At 39.3% G+C, this 18397-nt stretch overlaps 1 protein-coding gene across 4 annotated transcripts in view; it reads right to left on the reverse strand.

The window, feature by feature from the left end:
- CADPS2 (calcium dependent secretion activator 2) overlaps positions 1–18397 on the reverse strand; it is a 527120-nt gene that overhangs the window by 404630 nt on the left and 104093 nt on the right. For all 4 annotated transcript variants that reach the window (XM_066362568.1, XM_066362567.1, XM_066362570.1 and 1 more), the window contains exon 2: positions 10928–11041. In XM_066362568.1, the coding sequence (XP_066218665.1) occupies positions 10928–11041 (114 nt within the window). The remainder of the gene's footprint in view (positions 1–10927; positions 11042–18397) is intronic.

Here is an 18397-nt window from a genome sequence, read left to right on the forward strand (position 1 = left end):
CTCCCCCCAAAAACCTAGATTTATATGCAAAAGGATGGCTCCTCTTAATGATCTTATAAAAACAAGATTCCCCATCCTAAAGGTAACTTCAAGTGACAAAAAAAAAATGAATAATTTTTTAAACTGTAAAGAGTTAAATAATAGGGAGTATGTCTTTAGTGTATTATATGGGGTGCTAAATAAAAATAGGCCTTTCAATAAGTATTTTTAAAATAATTAACAAATTTTAATTAATTTATATAAGCTAAAACAAAAAACAAACTAAGCAAAAGATGATCCATGATTTTCTCAGCCAGTCATTGTCTTGCATATTTCACCCGTGGAATGCGTTGAGCTCTCCGAGAGCTCTCTCTCCATTTTTATGATTACGAGAGAGAAAAGCTTTACACATGCCAAGGTGAGACCAGCACCCATTGGAACTGGGCTAACAAGGGTACATGTGGTTCCTCTCAAAATCACACCCCTGAAACCAAAGAAAAGAAAAAGACTTTAAAAACAGAAGTTTAATGATAAAAGTTCTATTGAGTAAATCTGATAGAAGATAAACAGAAGAGCCCTGGCCAGTGGGCTCAATGGTAGAGCATCGGCCTGGCGTGTGGAAGTCCTGGATTCGACTCCTGATCGGGAACACAGGAGAAGTGACTATTTACTTCTCCACCCCTCCCCTTCTCCCTTTTCTTTCTCCCCCTCTCTGTCTCTCCTCCTCTCCTGAAGCTATGGTTTGGTTGGAGGGAGTTGGCCCTGGGCACTGAGAATGTCTTCATGGCCTCGCCTCAGGCACTAAAAAAAATAGCTCAGTTGCCAAGCAACAGAGCAATGGCCCCAGATGGGCAGAGCATCGGCCCACAGGGGCCTTGGGTGGATCCTGATCTGGTGCATGCGAGAGTCTGTCTCTCTGACTCCCCGTTTCTCACTTAAAAAAAAAAAAAAAAGAAGATAAGCAGAAGAAACACACTTAATTGGCTTAAGAGTGACATCGAAACGAACACACAACTTCACTATTCTTTCGGGCTCATAAAGGGAGTCAGGGAGATGGGTTTATCTACCCCCGGAAACTTTTAGAAACTGAAAAATGATCAAGATAAAGAAAAAGAATTTTAACTCTAAAATTAGGGAGAACTTTCTGAAACAAAAACCAATTCCCATAAGATGCCGTCAGCCTAATGAGGTAAGTTGAGCACTAACTAGAGTTATTCAAGCAAATGTTACTTAACCTGAAGGAAAGGATAATGAATCTGAAGTAAAATAAATGAAAATAAGCAACCTCCTAAGAAAAGGACACTTAGCGAGCACACCTTTATTAATGGGGGAGTAATCTAATCCTATGTAGTCTGTGACCAAATGGGCTTACCCATCAGAAGGCTACACAATGCTCCTGCTCAGAGATCCTCCAAACATAAATTTGGCATTTTCCCTGATAGAGAATATGGCTTTGCTGACTCTAAATTTAGTACAAGAATTAAGAGTTTCCAATAGACAGCCTGATGGCTATAAACACTCCCAGGTAGGCTTAAAACTCTTCCTGAATTGTGGTGTCAGGATGAAGTATAAGAAGACTGTGGCATAGTCAATGGTGTGGTGATGGCCAGAGGGAAAAGGAGTGGGGAGTAGGTGGCGGTGAGCAGAGGTGGGGAAAGTGGGGACAGAAAGGGATATTGCTAGGGGCAGAGGGCGCATGAAGTCATGAAGTGGTGGACAGATGGTGGTTGGTTGAGTTGTGCACCTGAAACCTACATGGTTTTGTGAACCAATGTCATCTCAGTAAATTAAAAAAAAAAAAAAAAAAAAAAAAAGATGGTGGTACAGGACAAGAAGCATCTCCGATCTGGCTAGGCTCACCTTTGCGAGAGAATCCTAAGTTCAGCACCCCCTGAACTGCGTTTAGAGAATTAGAGAATGCTGTGGAGGTAAACCATGTGTGCCTTTCTGCTGTTTATGGCTACCTGCCTGGGGTTGAACTTCCAGATCACTCTGGTCCAGCAGGAAATCTACACTGGGTCTACTCGCCACAGCCCACTGTAAAGACACAGTATCATTTTTAAGAACACAGATATAGAAAAAGAGAAGACGAAGAGTCTATAAAGGTCTAGCCCTGCTCTGCCACAAATTTGTTATGTGGGCTTGAGACACTCGGTTTCTTCTAAAAATACATGTTTAAAATGGAAGAAAATGCTCAAATGAGAAGATTTCTTCAGCTGTCTTCAAACAACAAAATTCTGCAATCCGAGGATCATGCAGTCCTCATCTCAGAATGGAAGCCATCAAGAATGCAGGCAATGCCAGAATACACACAGACAGGCAGCACAAAGCAAACTGCCCTAAACAGAAATGGGAATTTCAGACACGAAAACACATTTCCCAGATTCTTACAGACTACCTCATTTAAAATGCCATCCTTACAATTTCAGAAATGTGATGTCAAATAAAATGACTAATATCAAAAAATAAATAAATACAATATGATCTGCAGAGCCCAATCAATGCAAATTTAAAACCTCACTTCTCATTACTGGTTACTGGATTTCATCTCTGAATGTGCTGACCTTTTTTATACCTTCCTGCCACGGGCTGCCAATCTTGGTTTACTTAGAGATCGTCAATTCACTGTGAAAAAACAAACATTTTTCAAGGCATTATTTCAAAGTTAAAAAGAGATTTTGACAGGTCAGACATCCCTTGGAATATAAAAAGCAAATCATTCTATTCCAAAGTAAAATGATAAAGAAGTTCTTATGGAAATACTTAAATGCCGATCTGCCCAGTCCTTCTCCCCTAGGTTACAGCACACAAAACTCCAGAACAGGCAGGCGGTGCATACCAATTCTGCAAGAGTACGGCTATTACAGCAAACAAGACACAACAAATGCCTTCGAAGGCTCTCCGTTTCACAAGCCAATTGTTAAACAAATGCACTTAATTTGTAAATAAAATTTAAGAGTCTGGTAAGGTCAGGGAAAGAGAGTAGACAGAAGAAAAAAAATGATACCAAACTGACTGCTGGTGGTGGGGAGCTGTAGCAGGTATTCCTGAGGAAAAAGCTGGCTGATGAGGTCAAGTTCCCGAGTGTTCTGAACTAGTAAGTAACAAATCTAGATTTGCTTTGTTTTTTTTCATGAATGTATATAAAAATTCAAAAACCATGGCCTGGAGATTTATCCTTAAATTAAGGTATCAAGCCATGCTCCATTTTAAGAAAAAAATTATTTATTAATTTTAGAGAATGAGGAAGGAGCCATGGCTGGTGGCTCAGTGGATAGAGTATTGGCCCAGTGTATGGACATCCTGGGTTCATTTCCCAGTCAGGGCACACATGAAAAGTGACTACTGCTTCTTTTCCCTTCCCTCTCCCGCAGCCAGTGGCTCAATTAGTTCAAGTGTGGCTCCAGGTGCTGAAGCTAGCTCGGTTAGTCTGAGCACGTCAGTCTCAGGTGATAAAAACAGCTTGTTACTTGAGCATTGGCCCCAGACAGGGTTGCAAGGTGGATCCCAGTCAGAGCGCATGCAGTAGTCTGTCTCACTATCTCACCTCCTCTCATTTAAAAAAAAAGAAGATAGAGAAAGAGAGAAAGAGAAACATCAATCTTCCTGTATGTGCACTGAGCAGGGATCAAACTGGCAACCTCTGTGTTTTGGGATGCCGCTCGAACCAACTGAGCTGTGTGGCCAGGGCCATGCTCCTCTTCCTTTGTTCTGTATATTTCGAGATGTGAGAAGACATGGGGAAAGAAAAGAACAAGCATGAAGAAACAGATTAACTCGGTGCAGGCAATTGGAAGAAGTTTCAGAGGTCACCTCCCCCTTTCAACTGGGGGAAACAGGTACACAGCAGTGACGTGACCACTGACATTCTATTCATAGCGCTACTAATAGAAGAGGGGCGGTAATTGGAATGAGGAAGTGGTGGGAAAATTATGCTGCAAACCACTCTCACCAACAATTTATGAACAAGAAAATACATCCAAAAAATAAAACAGGGTACAGTCTCCACTTAGAATGTGAACATGTCTTCGTTCTACCAGAACAGGAAATGGATGAATATTAGAGGTAAGGGAAACATACAAAAATGCAAAAGGCCAAAAAAAAATTGAAAATACCTGTTGCATAACAAAGGGTTAATAGTCTTCTTTGTGCATAAAGAACATTTATAAGTCAGTATTTAAAAAATGAACATCCAAACAGAAAAATGAACACAATATATAAGCAGGTAATTCATTAAGAAACATAAATGACCAATACAGAAACATTAATCTTCACTAATAGTAATGTAGAAAAAAAACAAATAAACCTAACATTTGGCATTTATCTGATACCAAGTGTGAAGAAAATCAACTCTCCTATTGTTTTGACAGCAGAAATTGAGGCCAATTTGGTAGCCTGTACAGAGATGAAAACAATGCTCATTTCCTACCACCCAGTAACACGACTCACAGAAATTTGTCAAGGATGAACCAATTGAAGAAAATGCATGATCATTTTTTTTTTGTATTTTTCTGAAGCTGGAAACGTGGACACAGTCAGACAGACTCCCGCATGCGCCCGACCGGGATCCACCCAGCACGCCCACCAGGGGGCGATGCTCTGCCCATCGGGGCATCACTCTGTGGCGACCAGAGCCATTCTAGCACCTGGGGCAGAGGCCAAGGAGCCATCCCCAGCGCCCGGGCCATCTTTTGCTCCAATGGAGCCTCGGCTGCAGGAGGGGAAGAGAGAGACAGAGAGGAAGGAGAGGGGGAGGGGTAGAGAAGCAGATGGGTGCTTCTCCTGTGTGCCCTGGCCAGGAATCGAACCCGGGACTTTCGCACGCCAGGCCGACGCTCTACCACTGAGCCAACCGGCCAGGGCTGCATGATCATTTTAATGTATTATTTTAATAGTTAAAAAATGGAGAAACCTAAAGTGTCTAAGAATAGAGAAGAAATTAAATAACACTTACGCATAGGTACTTAAAACCATGCCTGTGGAAAATATTTGCTATTACAGAATGCTCATGATGTAACATTATGTAAAAAATTTTAAATGACTACAGTTTTACATGTAAAATAGTGAATCACCAAATTACTGGAGAAGTTATTTGTAGATGCTGGAATCATAGGTAATATTTTTTTTCTTCTTTTAAAAATAATTAAGACTTTATCTTTTAGAACAGTTTTAAGATTACAGAAACATTTCCTTTTTTTCGTATTTTTAAAACTAACATAATCACATATTACTTCTATTAAAAAGTGTTCTTAAAGTACTATCAAAGTGGAAAATTTCCAAATTCCAGAATCCAAAATTGCATTTTAAATAAAATAATTCAATAAAAGGCCCAAATTAGAGCTCAATATTTTATGATGGAAATTACTGATTTTTCCTTTTACATGAAATTCAAAAATAAACACAAAAAACAATTTTTTAAAAATTTTTGTGAAAGAATTCTCATTTTTATCATCAAGAACTAGAAAGTCTTAGAAGCTGATGGTAATGATGATGATGATGGTAGGTTCAATACTTATTGGTAATTTTTTAAAAGATTAAATACCTCTGTTGCTCTCATCCATTCTGTGGAATCAGAAGAGAACATAAACAAGTAGAACTAACTAATAAGAAAACTACCCACCCTTTCTAAAAAGTTGTGAACAAAGCCAACCCCCCCAAAAAAAGAAAAAGAGAAGGTCCAACATCCATTTTTTGCACAATACCAGAACTCAAATATTTGTTAGACTGAGAACAACAGCTAGTTAGTAAGCAATTATATATATTGTCTTTTGGAAATCTCCAAGAGAAAAAGGCCATTTACAGTTTCACATATCTATTATAAATCACACTGTCACTGCTTATATTTGGATGATGTCCACTTGAAATTTGTGAAAGAGAAGCAGATATCTCATGAGAAGAACAACTTGGAAAGTAACACGTTGCAATAAAGCTATTTACCTGACCACAGAATCAGCTGAAGATTCCGAAACTAAAAAACAAAAGCAAGCAAAAAGATATGGACAGAAAGAAAACGCAAATAGAATGAATATCCACTTCATGTTTTTCTCCAGACCTAAAAAAATCTTGAAAACAATAAAAAAAATAAAAAATGAGGGTACAGCAGAAACTAACAATAAATAGCAACCATAAAAATATCAGGATTATAACTGCTAACTTGTATTAAGTGGCTCTGTATGCCAGCTGTCACTTCTTTCTTCTTTTCTTGTTCCGGTCCTTCTTTACCATTTCCATTGTCTCATTATGTCATTTAGATGCTTGGATCAATTTTATGTTCTAATTATTCTAACTTTATGAGGAAAAAGATCGATGAGATTTTAAGAACAGATTTTTAATACATTATTCTTATTACGTTATACGTCAGTATTCACACAAACTTAAGATGTCCTATAAAAAGAACACAACAAAATCGTATTGTCATATAAAATTATCTTTAGAGTACACGCTTCTTTATAACATATCAAATAGCATTCACAGTAAATATTAAAACTGATAGATATGAACACACAAAGACACACAAGCACATACATCCAATTGGGAACCACATATAAACACCCGGAAAGATCCAATCCTGTCATGACCTACTTGAAAAAAAACTATTTACCTTTTTAAATAATGCTGTACCTTGGTCAAATAATGTGGAGAAAAAGCAATACTTTGAGTCCCAGACTAAGATCTCAGGTATTAAAGAGAAATGAAGCAGACCAAGTATCTGAAGGGACAACCAATGTAAGAACAAGCTGGGTAACCCTTTATTTACTGTAGAAAATATAAACCAACAACCAAGATGAAAAAAGCTATTCAAGAAATTAAAGAAATAGCATTTCTAAAACTAAAAAAGTTAATAGCAAACAGAGACTTCCCCATCCCCAGAGCATGAATGTAGTTGCAATTTAAGTGGTAATATATATTTATTATGGTTTTCATACACACCGACACATAATCTCAATGAACACACACACACTCACACACATCACAGCTAAAGGCAACTAAACCTAACAAATGAGAAAATCACCATTGATAGATTAACACATGAAAACAGGTGTACCTAGTGAACCATATTAACATCCTAAAAAAGAATAGACTTCCAAAAACCTAAGCCGAAGGACCATAGACTCACAGATCACAAGTTTAGGAAGAACATAAAAGCCCAGCTATGTGTTTAAAGTATCACCACCATCTTTGAGGAAATAACCAAACTATGAGACTAAGAAGAGTGGCAGGTAAAAGAAATTCCACACCAATACTGAAATGACACTTTTAGAAAAAGAGAATTATGGGCAAATAAGTGTAAAGAACAAAATATATAATTTCTACATAGAGCAGTAAGTGATTAAATACTCCTTCACTTTGTCAATACATATTTGTTGAAGGCATTTGAGTGCTACATACTGAGGATACAGTAACAGGGACAGAAATGGCTCTTTCCAGGAACATACATACAGGCAGTCCCCAGGTTATGAGTGAGATAGGTTCTGTAGGTTTGTTCTTAAGCTGAATTTGTATGTAAGTTGGAACAGGTACATTTACCTATCAAATGCAATTTAGACAGATGTTTGTCTTAGCATAGTATTTACTTTGACTTAAACATTTTCAAATACATTAAACAACCTTGGATGATGCAGAAGATGGTGGTCTCGTTGAGAGGCTGGGACTGGTGTTAGAGCATCAGGGTTTGGTTCTGCTGCTGGCGTCAGTTTCTGGAAGTAGGCATCATGGGAGGTTTGTACAGAGCTTTTCTTTTTCTCATCATAAATGGCCCTGTAGCATCTCAGCCCTTCAGTGACTGTACAGTTAACTATGGTGAACTTTTCTATCAGGATCTTGCTTCTCTAACTTTGCCGTTCTGCTTCAATGAGATGAAAAGATTCTGCTAACTCTTTTGTAGAAAACTTTTTTGGTTCTAGAGTTTCTAGGTCCCTGTTTTCTTCCCTAAATGCTCTCATCAGCTGCTCTAGTTCCATAAGGTCTTCACTGGTTAGTTCTTTGCCATGGGAGTCAAGGAACACTATGATACCATTTTCATGGATGTCCAACTGCAGTTGGTTACCATTAGCCCTTATAGTACTCCATTCATAAGTACAAATTGCAAGTAAGTCCATGTTTGTAACTCGGGGACTTACTGTATAGTCTAGAAGTTGTAACACTTAAATCAGCATCTTTCTCAAATCATAGTGTGAGCCAAATAAATCAGGTTCAAGTTCAGAATTCCCATGCTCCATTGCCAGGGATTCTGATTTCGTAGGACTTGGACGGAACCTAAGCATCTGTTGCTGAGCTTTTGTGGTAAGAGTAAGGTTTTATCTGCTATTAATTACCTATGCAGCTTTGGACACAAGTCACTTAATTTCATCTCTCAGATGGAAATAATTTTATCTGTTTAAAAGGTTTATTCGAAAGCCTGAAAATATTCTTTGAAGTGCGTCATGTGGCACCTGGCACACTTGTATTCCAAATGGCAACTGCGAAATAGCGGTGGTGGACCAGGGGTGCCAGAAGCTGGACTCCCAGCTCACTTAGCTACTTACCTGATATACTATACTGCCCAGGTTAGTTCACTTCCGTGAGTTCTATTCAGGTACTTTGGGGGTAGTAATATTTGTACTCTTTATCATAAAGAGACTTGAAAGAAAGAAATTAGGTATTTTTGGTAAGCTAAAAAAATACTACCTAAAGGAAAAATAGTAGAGACCATCAGCAGCGTCAGTCATTGTAAAGTATATAAAAATATCATTAAAAGGGAATAAAAACTAAAAAGCAAGTTTTGCAAGAAAAAAATTGAAAACCAACATTTTTACCACCAAAATGTACTTGCTCTAGGGTTTAGTGAATGCCAACTGTATACCACCTTGAAAATAACTCCCTAAATGGTAATCAGAAATGTAGTTCCCATAAACCTATTACTAATACCTAAAATCTTAACAGCGCTTTGAGGGTTGCACTCAGACAGGCTGGAGAGAGTCCTCCAATTTGGTTGGAAATATTACCAAAGGAACAGAAAACCCTTGGCCACTGCGTCCAACCACTTCTTCAATACTTACATCTCTCTTTCTAACAAGCCCAGCTAGCAATCATTGAACTTCACTGGTTAGCAATCTGCCAGTTGTAAGAGCATCATCTGGAGAGCTTTGAAAAGTACACATTATGAAACTCTGCCTCGGTAAGCCCAGCAGAGCTCCGGGGTGTTCATGTGCAGTGTCAGGAACACAGCCAGAACCTGGCTGCCAGCGATGCTGCTCACCTGTCCCTCTGCGCTCTGCCAGCGCAACCAAACGCTGATGGTGTTAGACTGAAATCTCCCTCACTTCACTCGCCATCTCTATAATTTTACCCTTGGGACCACATACAACACAGGCCTAAACCTTCCCCAGGCCAAGCATCTCCAGTTCCTTCAAGTAACCTACAGATAATGGTTTAAACCTGATAACCTAAATCGTCCATGTCTTTTTTATTTATCATGCTCAGAAGAGAACACAGTCCTCATGTAGATACTCTCTCCCTTATTAGAGTTATAATTTTTTCATTCACACAGGTAAAATATGCCTTCCTAGTAAACTATGGCCATATCATATTTTGAGTACTTCCTTTACATACAGTTATTTTGGAAAAATTTTAGATTCACTGCAAAGGTGTGCATATAATAGAGCTCCCCCAGCCCCTCACCCAATTCCAGCTGTCCTAATATTAACATGCCCAATGCCACAGCTCGTTTACCAAAACCAAAACTGAGCTTACTGTTTCCCTTTTTACATGACATCCTTTTACACAAATTACTTTTCTGAATGGTATCTTCCTTCATCCTGAACAGACTTTTCACTGTTGTTTTGTTTTATTGCATGATACAACTAAGTGCCCTACATTTTATCTTTTTAAGATTTAGCGCAAGATTTCATTTTGGAAGCTTTTGGCTCCAAGACTCGGGCTTTGAGTCTTGCAAGATGAAATGTAACATCCTATGCTTAAGATTATGAGGTCCTGTATTTGTTGAGAAACTCTAAGTCAAGGTCCATTTGAACAGCATTCACTATTGCCACCAGATTCAGGCCATACCCATACATGGCAAGCATGATGTCTATACTTCAGTCCAGTACAACAGGCCAAGGCTTAGGATAATAATAGCCTTCCCCAGGATGCACTAAATAACTTTTGATGCATATTGTCAATGATTTACAAGTTCGACCAATTATCTGTACATCCAGTTACTTTATTTTTTTATGCAAAGATATTATTCCATTTCATGAAGTTCAGACACACTGTTTCTGCTTTTTCATTAGTCGAATATGTATTTACATGCTTCGCTTCCTCAGCTGAAAGGTGTACGGGATCTGCACATGGAACGACTCCATTCCCCAAATAACTCTGAGACACTTAGGAAAAAAGAGAACACTCTAAACCTAACATCAACTGGCAACTCACTGAAGCAGCTAATGACCATGTGTGAACACAGGAGCCCACAGGAAATCCATAGCGAATTCCTGCTGAGTCACAGACTGAAATCAGAAGGCACAGCGAGGTGATACTGGTAGTATTATTCCTTCAGGAAGGAAAGAGAATTCAGTGTATTCTCTTGAAATTGGTTACTGGTCTTATTTATTATAAAGCTTGGGGAACAAAATGCTACAAGATCACCATTTAATATTGCAATCCCAATTAAAAAGGATAATTTGGACACGTGGACCCAAAGATAGCTACATTTAGCCATATCAATCACTGCCAAAAAATGTTTCCAAACTTGTTTACTTCTCCTCAAAAGATGTGAATAATTTCTGGTTCTGTTTATCTCTCCAAAGCAGGCTGAGGCATCAGAGCTTTTAAACTGCAAAATAGACTTGACAATGCTTTCAGGAAGGTTGCAAACTCGGTCTCTCTTTTTTTCTTTTTTTCATTCCACAAAATGGGGAAAGCCTTTAATAAAGTATCAGAATGCCAAGAACAAAGCTCTCCCAGTTACCTCGTAGTAACTGCGAACCGCGTTGCAGAATGCCTCGTCGGCGACGATCTGGGTGTCCCCGTTGAGGAAGGCCTGGAACCGCTCTTTCAGGAGCTGCAGTTGTTGCTTATTGAGCTGGAAGAAAAAGAGAAGCAGCTGAGAACTTGCCAATCCACATAATGTCATGATTCTAAAAAGTTGTATTTGCCATATGTATGTTAGATTTGACACCTAGAATTAACTTTATGGTAAAGCAAAATAAAACCTAAAAACGTCTGCCTGACCAGGCAGTGGCACAGTAGATAAAAGTGTCAACCTGGAATGCTGAGGACCCAGGTTTGAAACCCCCGAGGTCGCCGGCTTGAGTGTGGGATCATAGACATGACCTCATGGTTGCTGACTTGAGCCCAAGGCTGTTATGTCTCCTTTGCTTAAAAAATAAATAAATAAATAAATAAACTAAAACATTTATACCATTTATAATTATGAGTCAATCATAAAACGTTTTCAATTCACTTCCCCATAGACTCTGGAATCCTGGCATTGCACTAATGATATCCAGAATTCTGCCCCAAATGGGATTCCTGGGATTACTACCCTGATCTCTTGGCAGAGATAAGAAGAAAACAAAATATGGATGAGAAATTACCTTGTACAAAACTGGCAGCTGTCCTGAACAGAGAGGGGAGGGCAGAAGAAGAGCAACCGGGGCGAGGGGTGAGAAGACATCCACTAGCCTTGGAAAGGGCTCACGGGAAGGAGGAGCGCACAGGCGGTTCTGGGAGAGGGTCCTCGGGCAAGGGCATCTGTTGGATGCCAAAAGTTTGGATTCCATGCATAAACATGTCAGTTCAATGACTGAGTTGAGATCAATAAAGGAATGATAAGGCGGAGAGAAACCCAAAAGGGAACGGAGATGCAGCAGGCAGGCAGTGAGCACACCTTTGAGCACCTGAACCACGGACGGGGTACAAGTTTATAACCAGGTTTCCTCGCCTTGGGTCTCGCTGCTGGAATTACTACTGAGGGTGGGCTAGGCAGGAACTAGGAGTTACCAACCATGTCCTCAGGTCTGCAAGCAGAATCTGCTACTTAATTGGTAGGCCCTTGTACAGAATGAGGATGAAGAGCCCCCTTGTTAAAATACTAAGAATTTCAGGTCAGCATCCACAGGGCTCCAAGCAGAGCCTGGAGCACCGTGAGCAGAGAGCCCTGTGCAGTTCACAGGCTCATGCCCGCGAGGCCAGCCCTGACAACAGGGGCACGCTTCCCTGGAGGGCGGGCATGTTAGGTCACACCAAATGAAGCATTTTTTTTTTTTAATGCTGAACTGGAGAAAGAATAACCTAGTCTTGAAGACATGACAACAAACCCCAAGATGTATAGGGCAGGACAGGAGCAAGCTTTCCATTTTACTAAATCCTCACCAGATATTAAAATAACTCAGTCCCGTCTGGATTCAACAGAGGGATGTGAAGCATTTGGAAATATGCTGAGGATAAAATGATTAAAAGATTAGAAAGACTAAACAAACTGGTAGGACTTGGCGTCAAAAAGAAGGCTGATGTGAAATAACTTTAAATCAGTTCCAAAGACTTATTAAAATGCCATTCAAATATGAAAGACCAACCCTTTCTAAGATGGATTTTATTTAGGAGTCTTACAAACAGGACAGTTTGCGAAGACACTATTGCTGGTGGGAACAGCCTGATAAAGACATGTCCTATTGTGCCTCAGTGTAAAAAACCTTTTGCCCTGAGCAGCTGACAGGAGACCATTCCATTTCTTTACTAAGGTTACCGCCTTCATTTTAGGAAAGGCTAAAGCAAGCTGAAATACAGAAACATCACCATTATAGTGCATCCTCCATTTCTATAATATGAGGAGAATAAGAGCAGGGACCTTTTGTATGTGTGTAATAGCAGACAAATTAAGTCCATGACTTGAGCTCTCTAAGCATGGTTCACAAAAGAGACCAGATGGAAATAGGACAGCAATTGCTGAGAGCAAGACAGCTGAGAGCACATTAGCTGCCAAGCCCTGGGAGCCACCAAGAAGGGCTTTGACTTGCACACCACGTATCCAGGCAAAATAACAGAAATGGCAATGTATACGGGACAGCAAACGGGAGGGGCCCTTACTGTCATTTGTCCCAATCTTCATTTGATCAATAAAATGAATTGCATTTTAAAAATATAGTGGATTTTTTCATTCGGTTTTCTTTCATGAAAAAACAAACAAACCTCTAACTCTTTGAAGTATCTAGTTTACCAGGGTATAACTAGCCATTGGTGATTACGGCATGGAAATTTCATGAGTACCAATCGAGGCAAGGCAATCTGAGCAAACCATCTTAGAAAATCCAATGTTGGTAAAATTCACAATATACACCAGAGGCACCTGGATAAGTATTAGTCTTTTACTTCTTGACAAATAAAAATTTAAGAGATAAATATTAAGAGTAATATACAAACAATAAATGAATACTTTGTTATGGTTCATATTTCCATATCAAATAAATAGTAAAAAAAAGAAATGAAATTTAAAATCTAGTAGTGGGGACAGCTGTGAGAAAGCAGAATTCTTTAAATGCTGTTTGCATGATTAAAATTAGCTATGTTATACATCAACATATAGATACCAATGAAGTATACCCAAGAAGTGAATACCAATATAATCGGAATGTACTATAAAATACCTTTATTAATGCCTAAAATCAATGGTAAAAGAGGTCTATTCAATCAAGGTTTTAGATTAGAATAACTGAGAAGCCATGCCAAAAAGCATTTATTGGAGCATAACATACATGATTACAGCCCAAACAAATGAAAACTTTAACATAAAAAGGTGAAACTGTAAAGGTACTAAATACAAAAAAGATGGGAGAATTCCTATAAATCCTGGTGTGAGAAAGACTTTTCTAATCAGTAAGCAAAATCTACACATCATAAATTTAATTGCATAAACTTTCAAAATAAATTTAACATGGCAAAAAAAAATATCACAAGTAAAATCATTGAAAAAAAGACTAAACAGAAAAAAATATATACTTATAAGTCATATACTAATATCTTACAAACAATTGGATCCTACCAATGATAAGAATGTGATCAATAATCCAAAAAATTGATACATTCAGAGAAATGACTACTAAACTATGGAAGCCTAATTTCATTCATAACCAAATAAATGTCAATTAAATCTACATGAGAGGGAAAGGGTTATGGGAAGATGGTGGAGTAGGAAGACCCAGAAATATGTCTCCCACAAGAGCACTGGCAGTACTGTACTCTGAACTCTCCTGAAGGCTTGCAACTTGAAGAGGAAAGTTGAATAGAACTGCAATTAATATGGGTCAATTTCATCTCTTAGCACCCTTGCAGCTACCCAACCCCCAACCCTCTAGCCCTATGGCCACCCCCCCCCAAAATACCAACAACCTAAATGTTCATAGGAAACTAAGTAAATAATAAGACATTCAAACAATGGTAATATTATTCACTCTATAAAAAGAAATGAAAAAGTTCTCTTATGTACTGAGAGGAAAAGATCTTCTAACTATATCGGGGAAGGAAGCTGGTTACAGAAAAGCATGCCAAACACGCCACTACTGGAAAACAGGTCAAATTGGAACCTGTATTTGAATTTGCTTCCAAACACAGACAGAGACTATGGAAGGATGGCTATGGGAACTTGGCAGATGAAAAACAAGGGTGAAAAAAAATTTTTAACCTATAACACTTAATTTACTTTGGGTTTTAAATCACAGGACCCTTTCCATCTGTGCAAATTTTAATTTAGAGTTAAAATAAACCACAATAGCACATCTTGAAACTCAGAGCAATTATGATACATCACAAACAGTTTAAATCTGCTCATCCTGCAGGGAGACTGGACAACAAACCAATGGACTTTTTCCTTCATTTTTCTTTTTTTAGTAAGAGGAGGGGAGATTGGCAGACTCTCAAATGCACCCCAACTGGGATCCACCCGGCAACCCCCATCTAAGGGCAATGCTTGAATCAACCAAGCTATCCTCAGCCCCTGAGGCCAACGCTCGAACCAACTGTGCCATTGGTTGTAGCAAAAAGAGAGAGAAAGGGGAGAGGAAAAGGGAGAGAAGCAGATGGTCACTTCTCCTATGTGCCCTGATGGGGAATCAAACCCAGGATATTGAATTGCCAGGCCAGTGCCCTATCCACTGAGCCACCAGCCAGGGCCACCAAAGGACTTTTTTCAGTTTTCCTTTTGGGTAGAAGATTTGGACCTGACTGGATCCCTTCCCTGACATTTCAAATGTGAATTGTTTTAAGTAAAACAGGTATTCATCAGAGATGCTGACCTATTAGGACAAATGTTCTAGAGCATGGCACAGATGAAAGGTAACACCAGCATCTCACAGGGGACTAAACAATCATGTCAGCAACAGACCAGGGACAGCATATGATACTAATCAACATACATAATCTATACCAACTCGTCTCTCAGCCTCCACCTGAGCCTACTTAAACTAAAACACACACAAACACAGACACTCAACTTGATTACTTTAAAACAAAGTCAATTCTAATTTTGGACAGCTATACAAAATCCTTTTATATTAACATTATATTTATATTAAAACCTGTTTCCCTATGACTCCCACATGATCCTGGTTTTATGCTTTATCTAAGATAAAACAGACTTTTCCTTCTTCAACATAGCAGTTCAGAAACTTGAAGACGAGCCCTGGATTATCTGTGAGTCTTCTCTTGCCCAGAATAAATTCTGCCAGTTCCTGCAACATCCTAAGGTTATTCTCTAGTTTGTCCATAAATTACACATTAAACTGTTAAGCAAAACGAAGTATAAGAAAGCACTTTGAAAGCTATAACATTATGCAAATGAAACTCCTAAAATAGCAATGTCCTTCCTCAAATGTGCTGGATAGACTGATCATGATTCTCCGAGGACACTATGGCTGACACACAGACAAGTGGGAGGGCCACTTCCCACACTCTAAGCTGTGTCTATTAATTCCAACCAAAAACAAATTGACTCTTCTTGGCAGTCACATCAACTGACTCATATCATGATTATAATCAAGACAAATTTCTAAAACATTCTTACATGTGCTTCCCTAAGCCATGCTTCATCTTACTAGATTCATTTGGTTCCTTGTTCCAGTTGATTAGAATGTTTGGGGTTTTTTTAGAATTCTAATCCCTTCACCCAATGACCCAAAAGCGCTCCTAGCTTTGTTATAGCCACTATCATAATCAGGTGTTGATCGCAGCCTCCATCCAGGTCATGAAAACCTTCATCAGCTCAGGATTAAGGAAAGCAGGAAGCCTGTCATTAGATGTAGTCATCCAGTTTGACACTGTCTATTAATTAATACTCTTTGGGGCATCTGATTTTATTATTACTCAGCCTACATTTTGGTTTTGTCCACATATTGTCTTCACACTAGTCCATTTACCAATGAATGATTAAACTATTTTTCAAAAATTAAAATTCAACCAGCAGAAATTTCCTAATGGAAATGTTAAAAGCGTTCTTTAGGTATGAAATTAAATTGTGGATGCTTAACAAGAACAGAAATACCTCAGCAAATTCTGTATCTATATACAACCAAGTGACTAGACTTCGAAGAAGAACACGTCAATACTGACAGCAAAAGCTCCATTTATAAATCCTGGCTGACTGTGATAATGTATCCATAATAACAATTGCCACAGGGAAAATACAACTTTCAGAGTTCAGAGATGTTTTATGTCTCTTAGGTCGTCCTTTTCTTCTTCTTTTTGAATGTTCAAATCTGATTCTAGCCTTTTCACTTTAAGTCATGACCAATTGCAGACTTATGCAATTGCAAGGACAGCAGAACACTAGCCATCATGCTACTCAGGACCCAGCAACCACTGCTGTGCAGAGCCTGCCCTCACCTGTGGTCCGCATGATCATGCCAAGACACTCACTGTGGGTGCTGCGTGACAGCCTGGTGAGTATAGGCAGCCACAGATGCCACAGCACAGTGGCAGGTGACTAGTGGGTACTGTGTCTCCGGGATCCGAGGGTGAGTTGGGGGTGTGAGCATATATCCTAAGGAGAGGTAGAAACATACTTTTATTTTTTGATGAGGTTAAAAGACTTACCCCAGAGACACAGGCTCTGAAATGCACAGAGGCATAGATTTAATGCCTGTTAATGAAATGAAATAAAAGATAACAGGCATAGACGAAAGGAGAAGTCTTCTTTTCTTTCTCCTTTCCTATCAATGCTTTATCAAAAGATCTACCTAAAACCACTGGGACTCAACAATCATACCTGCAGTTTCTGAAGCAGTGAACCTCCCCAAACCGCGTATTAGATCCGAGTAACAGAGGGGTCCCGACCACATTATTATTACACACTATGAAATCCTTTGGGGTGTGTTGCTATTAACAGTGTTCTATCCAAATAACTTTCCTTGTCCTCTCCTGTAAGCTCAGGATTTGAAACAGTGACTGTGCCCATCCGAGGCCACAAATACCAGCCTCACTTGACCATGTCAAGTGACTTAGTTAAATGACTAAGTTAAGGCCAATGAGACATAAGCAAAAACGTGCCTGACATCCAGGAAGCCATAGGGTAGCTAAAGCCGAGGGTTTTCGCTTCTCTCTTTCCCCTTTTCCTATGGCTGGAATTTGAATTGCTAGCTGGAACTATGAACTTGGTCCATGAAGATGGTGGCAGAGCAAGACACACAGAGCCTGAGACTGCAGCCCCGAACTGCTACCTCCCAACCCCTTTCATGTGAGAGAGAAACACACCATCTATGCGCAGATCACTCACCTTTGGGGTTTACTGTGTGCCATGTGACTGAACCAAATCCTAACTGATATAAAACCCCATGAAATGCCCACCCAGGGGGAAATGCCATAGTACTGCTAGGGTTGACCTTAAGTCTAAAATAAAATATTCTTTCTACATGTTATTTTATATGAAAAAACTCCTTATCCAATGAACTTGCCCACTGAACAATGAAGATCAGAGTCCAAGTGCCTGAAGGAGACTGAAATCTATTGTCCCACAGTATTGAAAGGGGAGATTAAAAAGCCCAGATCTGCAAATACTGCTTTAACATATTTCATAATAAAGGTATAGTCAGTGATGAGAATAGAACAGCAAAGTCCCATTGCACTGTGGACAAATGAGCCCCGGGCTAGGCCTCCTCCGCCTTGGGGAATTACAACTACCCCCATTCTCATTGACCGGCTAGGGCAGTGGTCGGCAAACTCATTAGTCAACAGAGTCAAATATCAACAGTACAACGATTGAAATTTCTTTTGAGAGCCAAATTTTTAAACTTAAACTATACAGGTAGGTACATTGTTATTAACTTAATTAGGGTACTCCTAAGCTGGCCTTTGCTAAACACTCAAGGGGCCAAAGAGTCACATGTGGCTCGTGAGCCGCGGTTTGCCGACCAAGGGACGAGTGGAATTCAAGGCTCGGCGAAATGACCTT

The sequence above is a fragment of the Saccopteryx leptura genome, chromosome 2 (genome assembly GCF_036850995.1).
Source record: "Saccopteryx leptura isolate mSacLep1 chromosome 2, mSacLep1_pri_phased_curated, whole genome shotgun sequence".
In the NCBI taxonomy this organism is placed as follows: domain Eukaryota; kingdom Metazoa; phylum Chordata; class Mammalia; order Chiroptera; family Emballonuridae; genus Saccopteryx; species Saccopteryx leptura.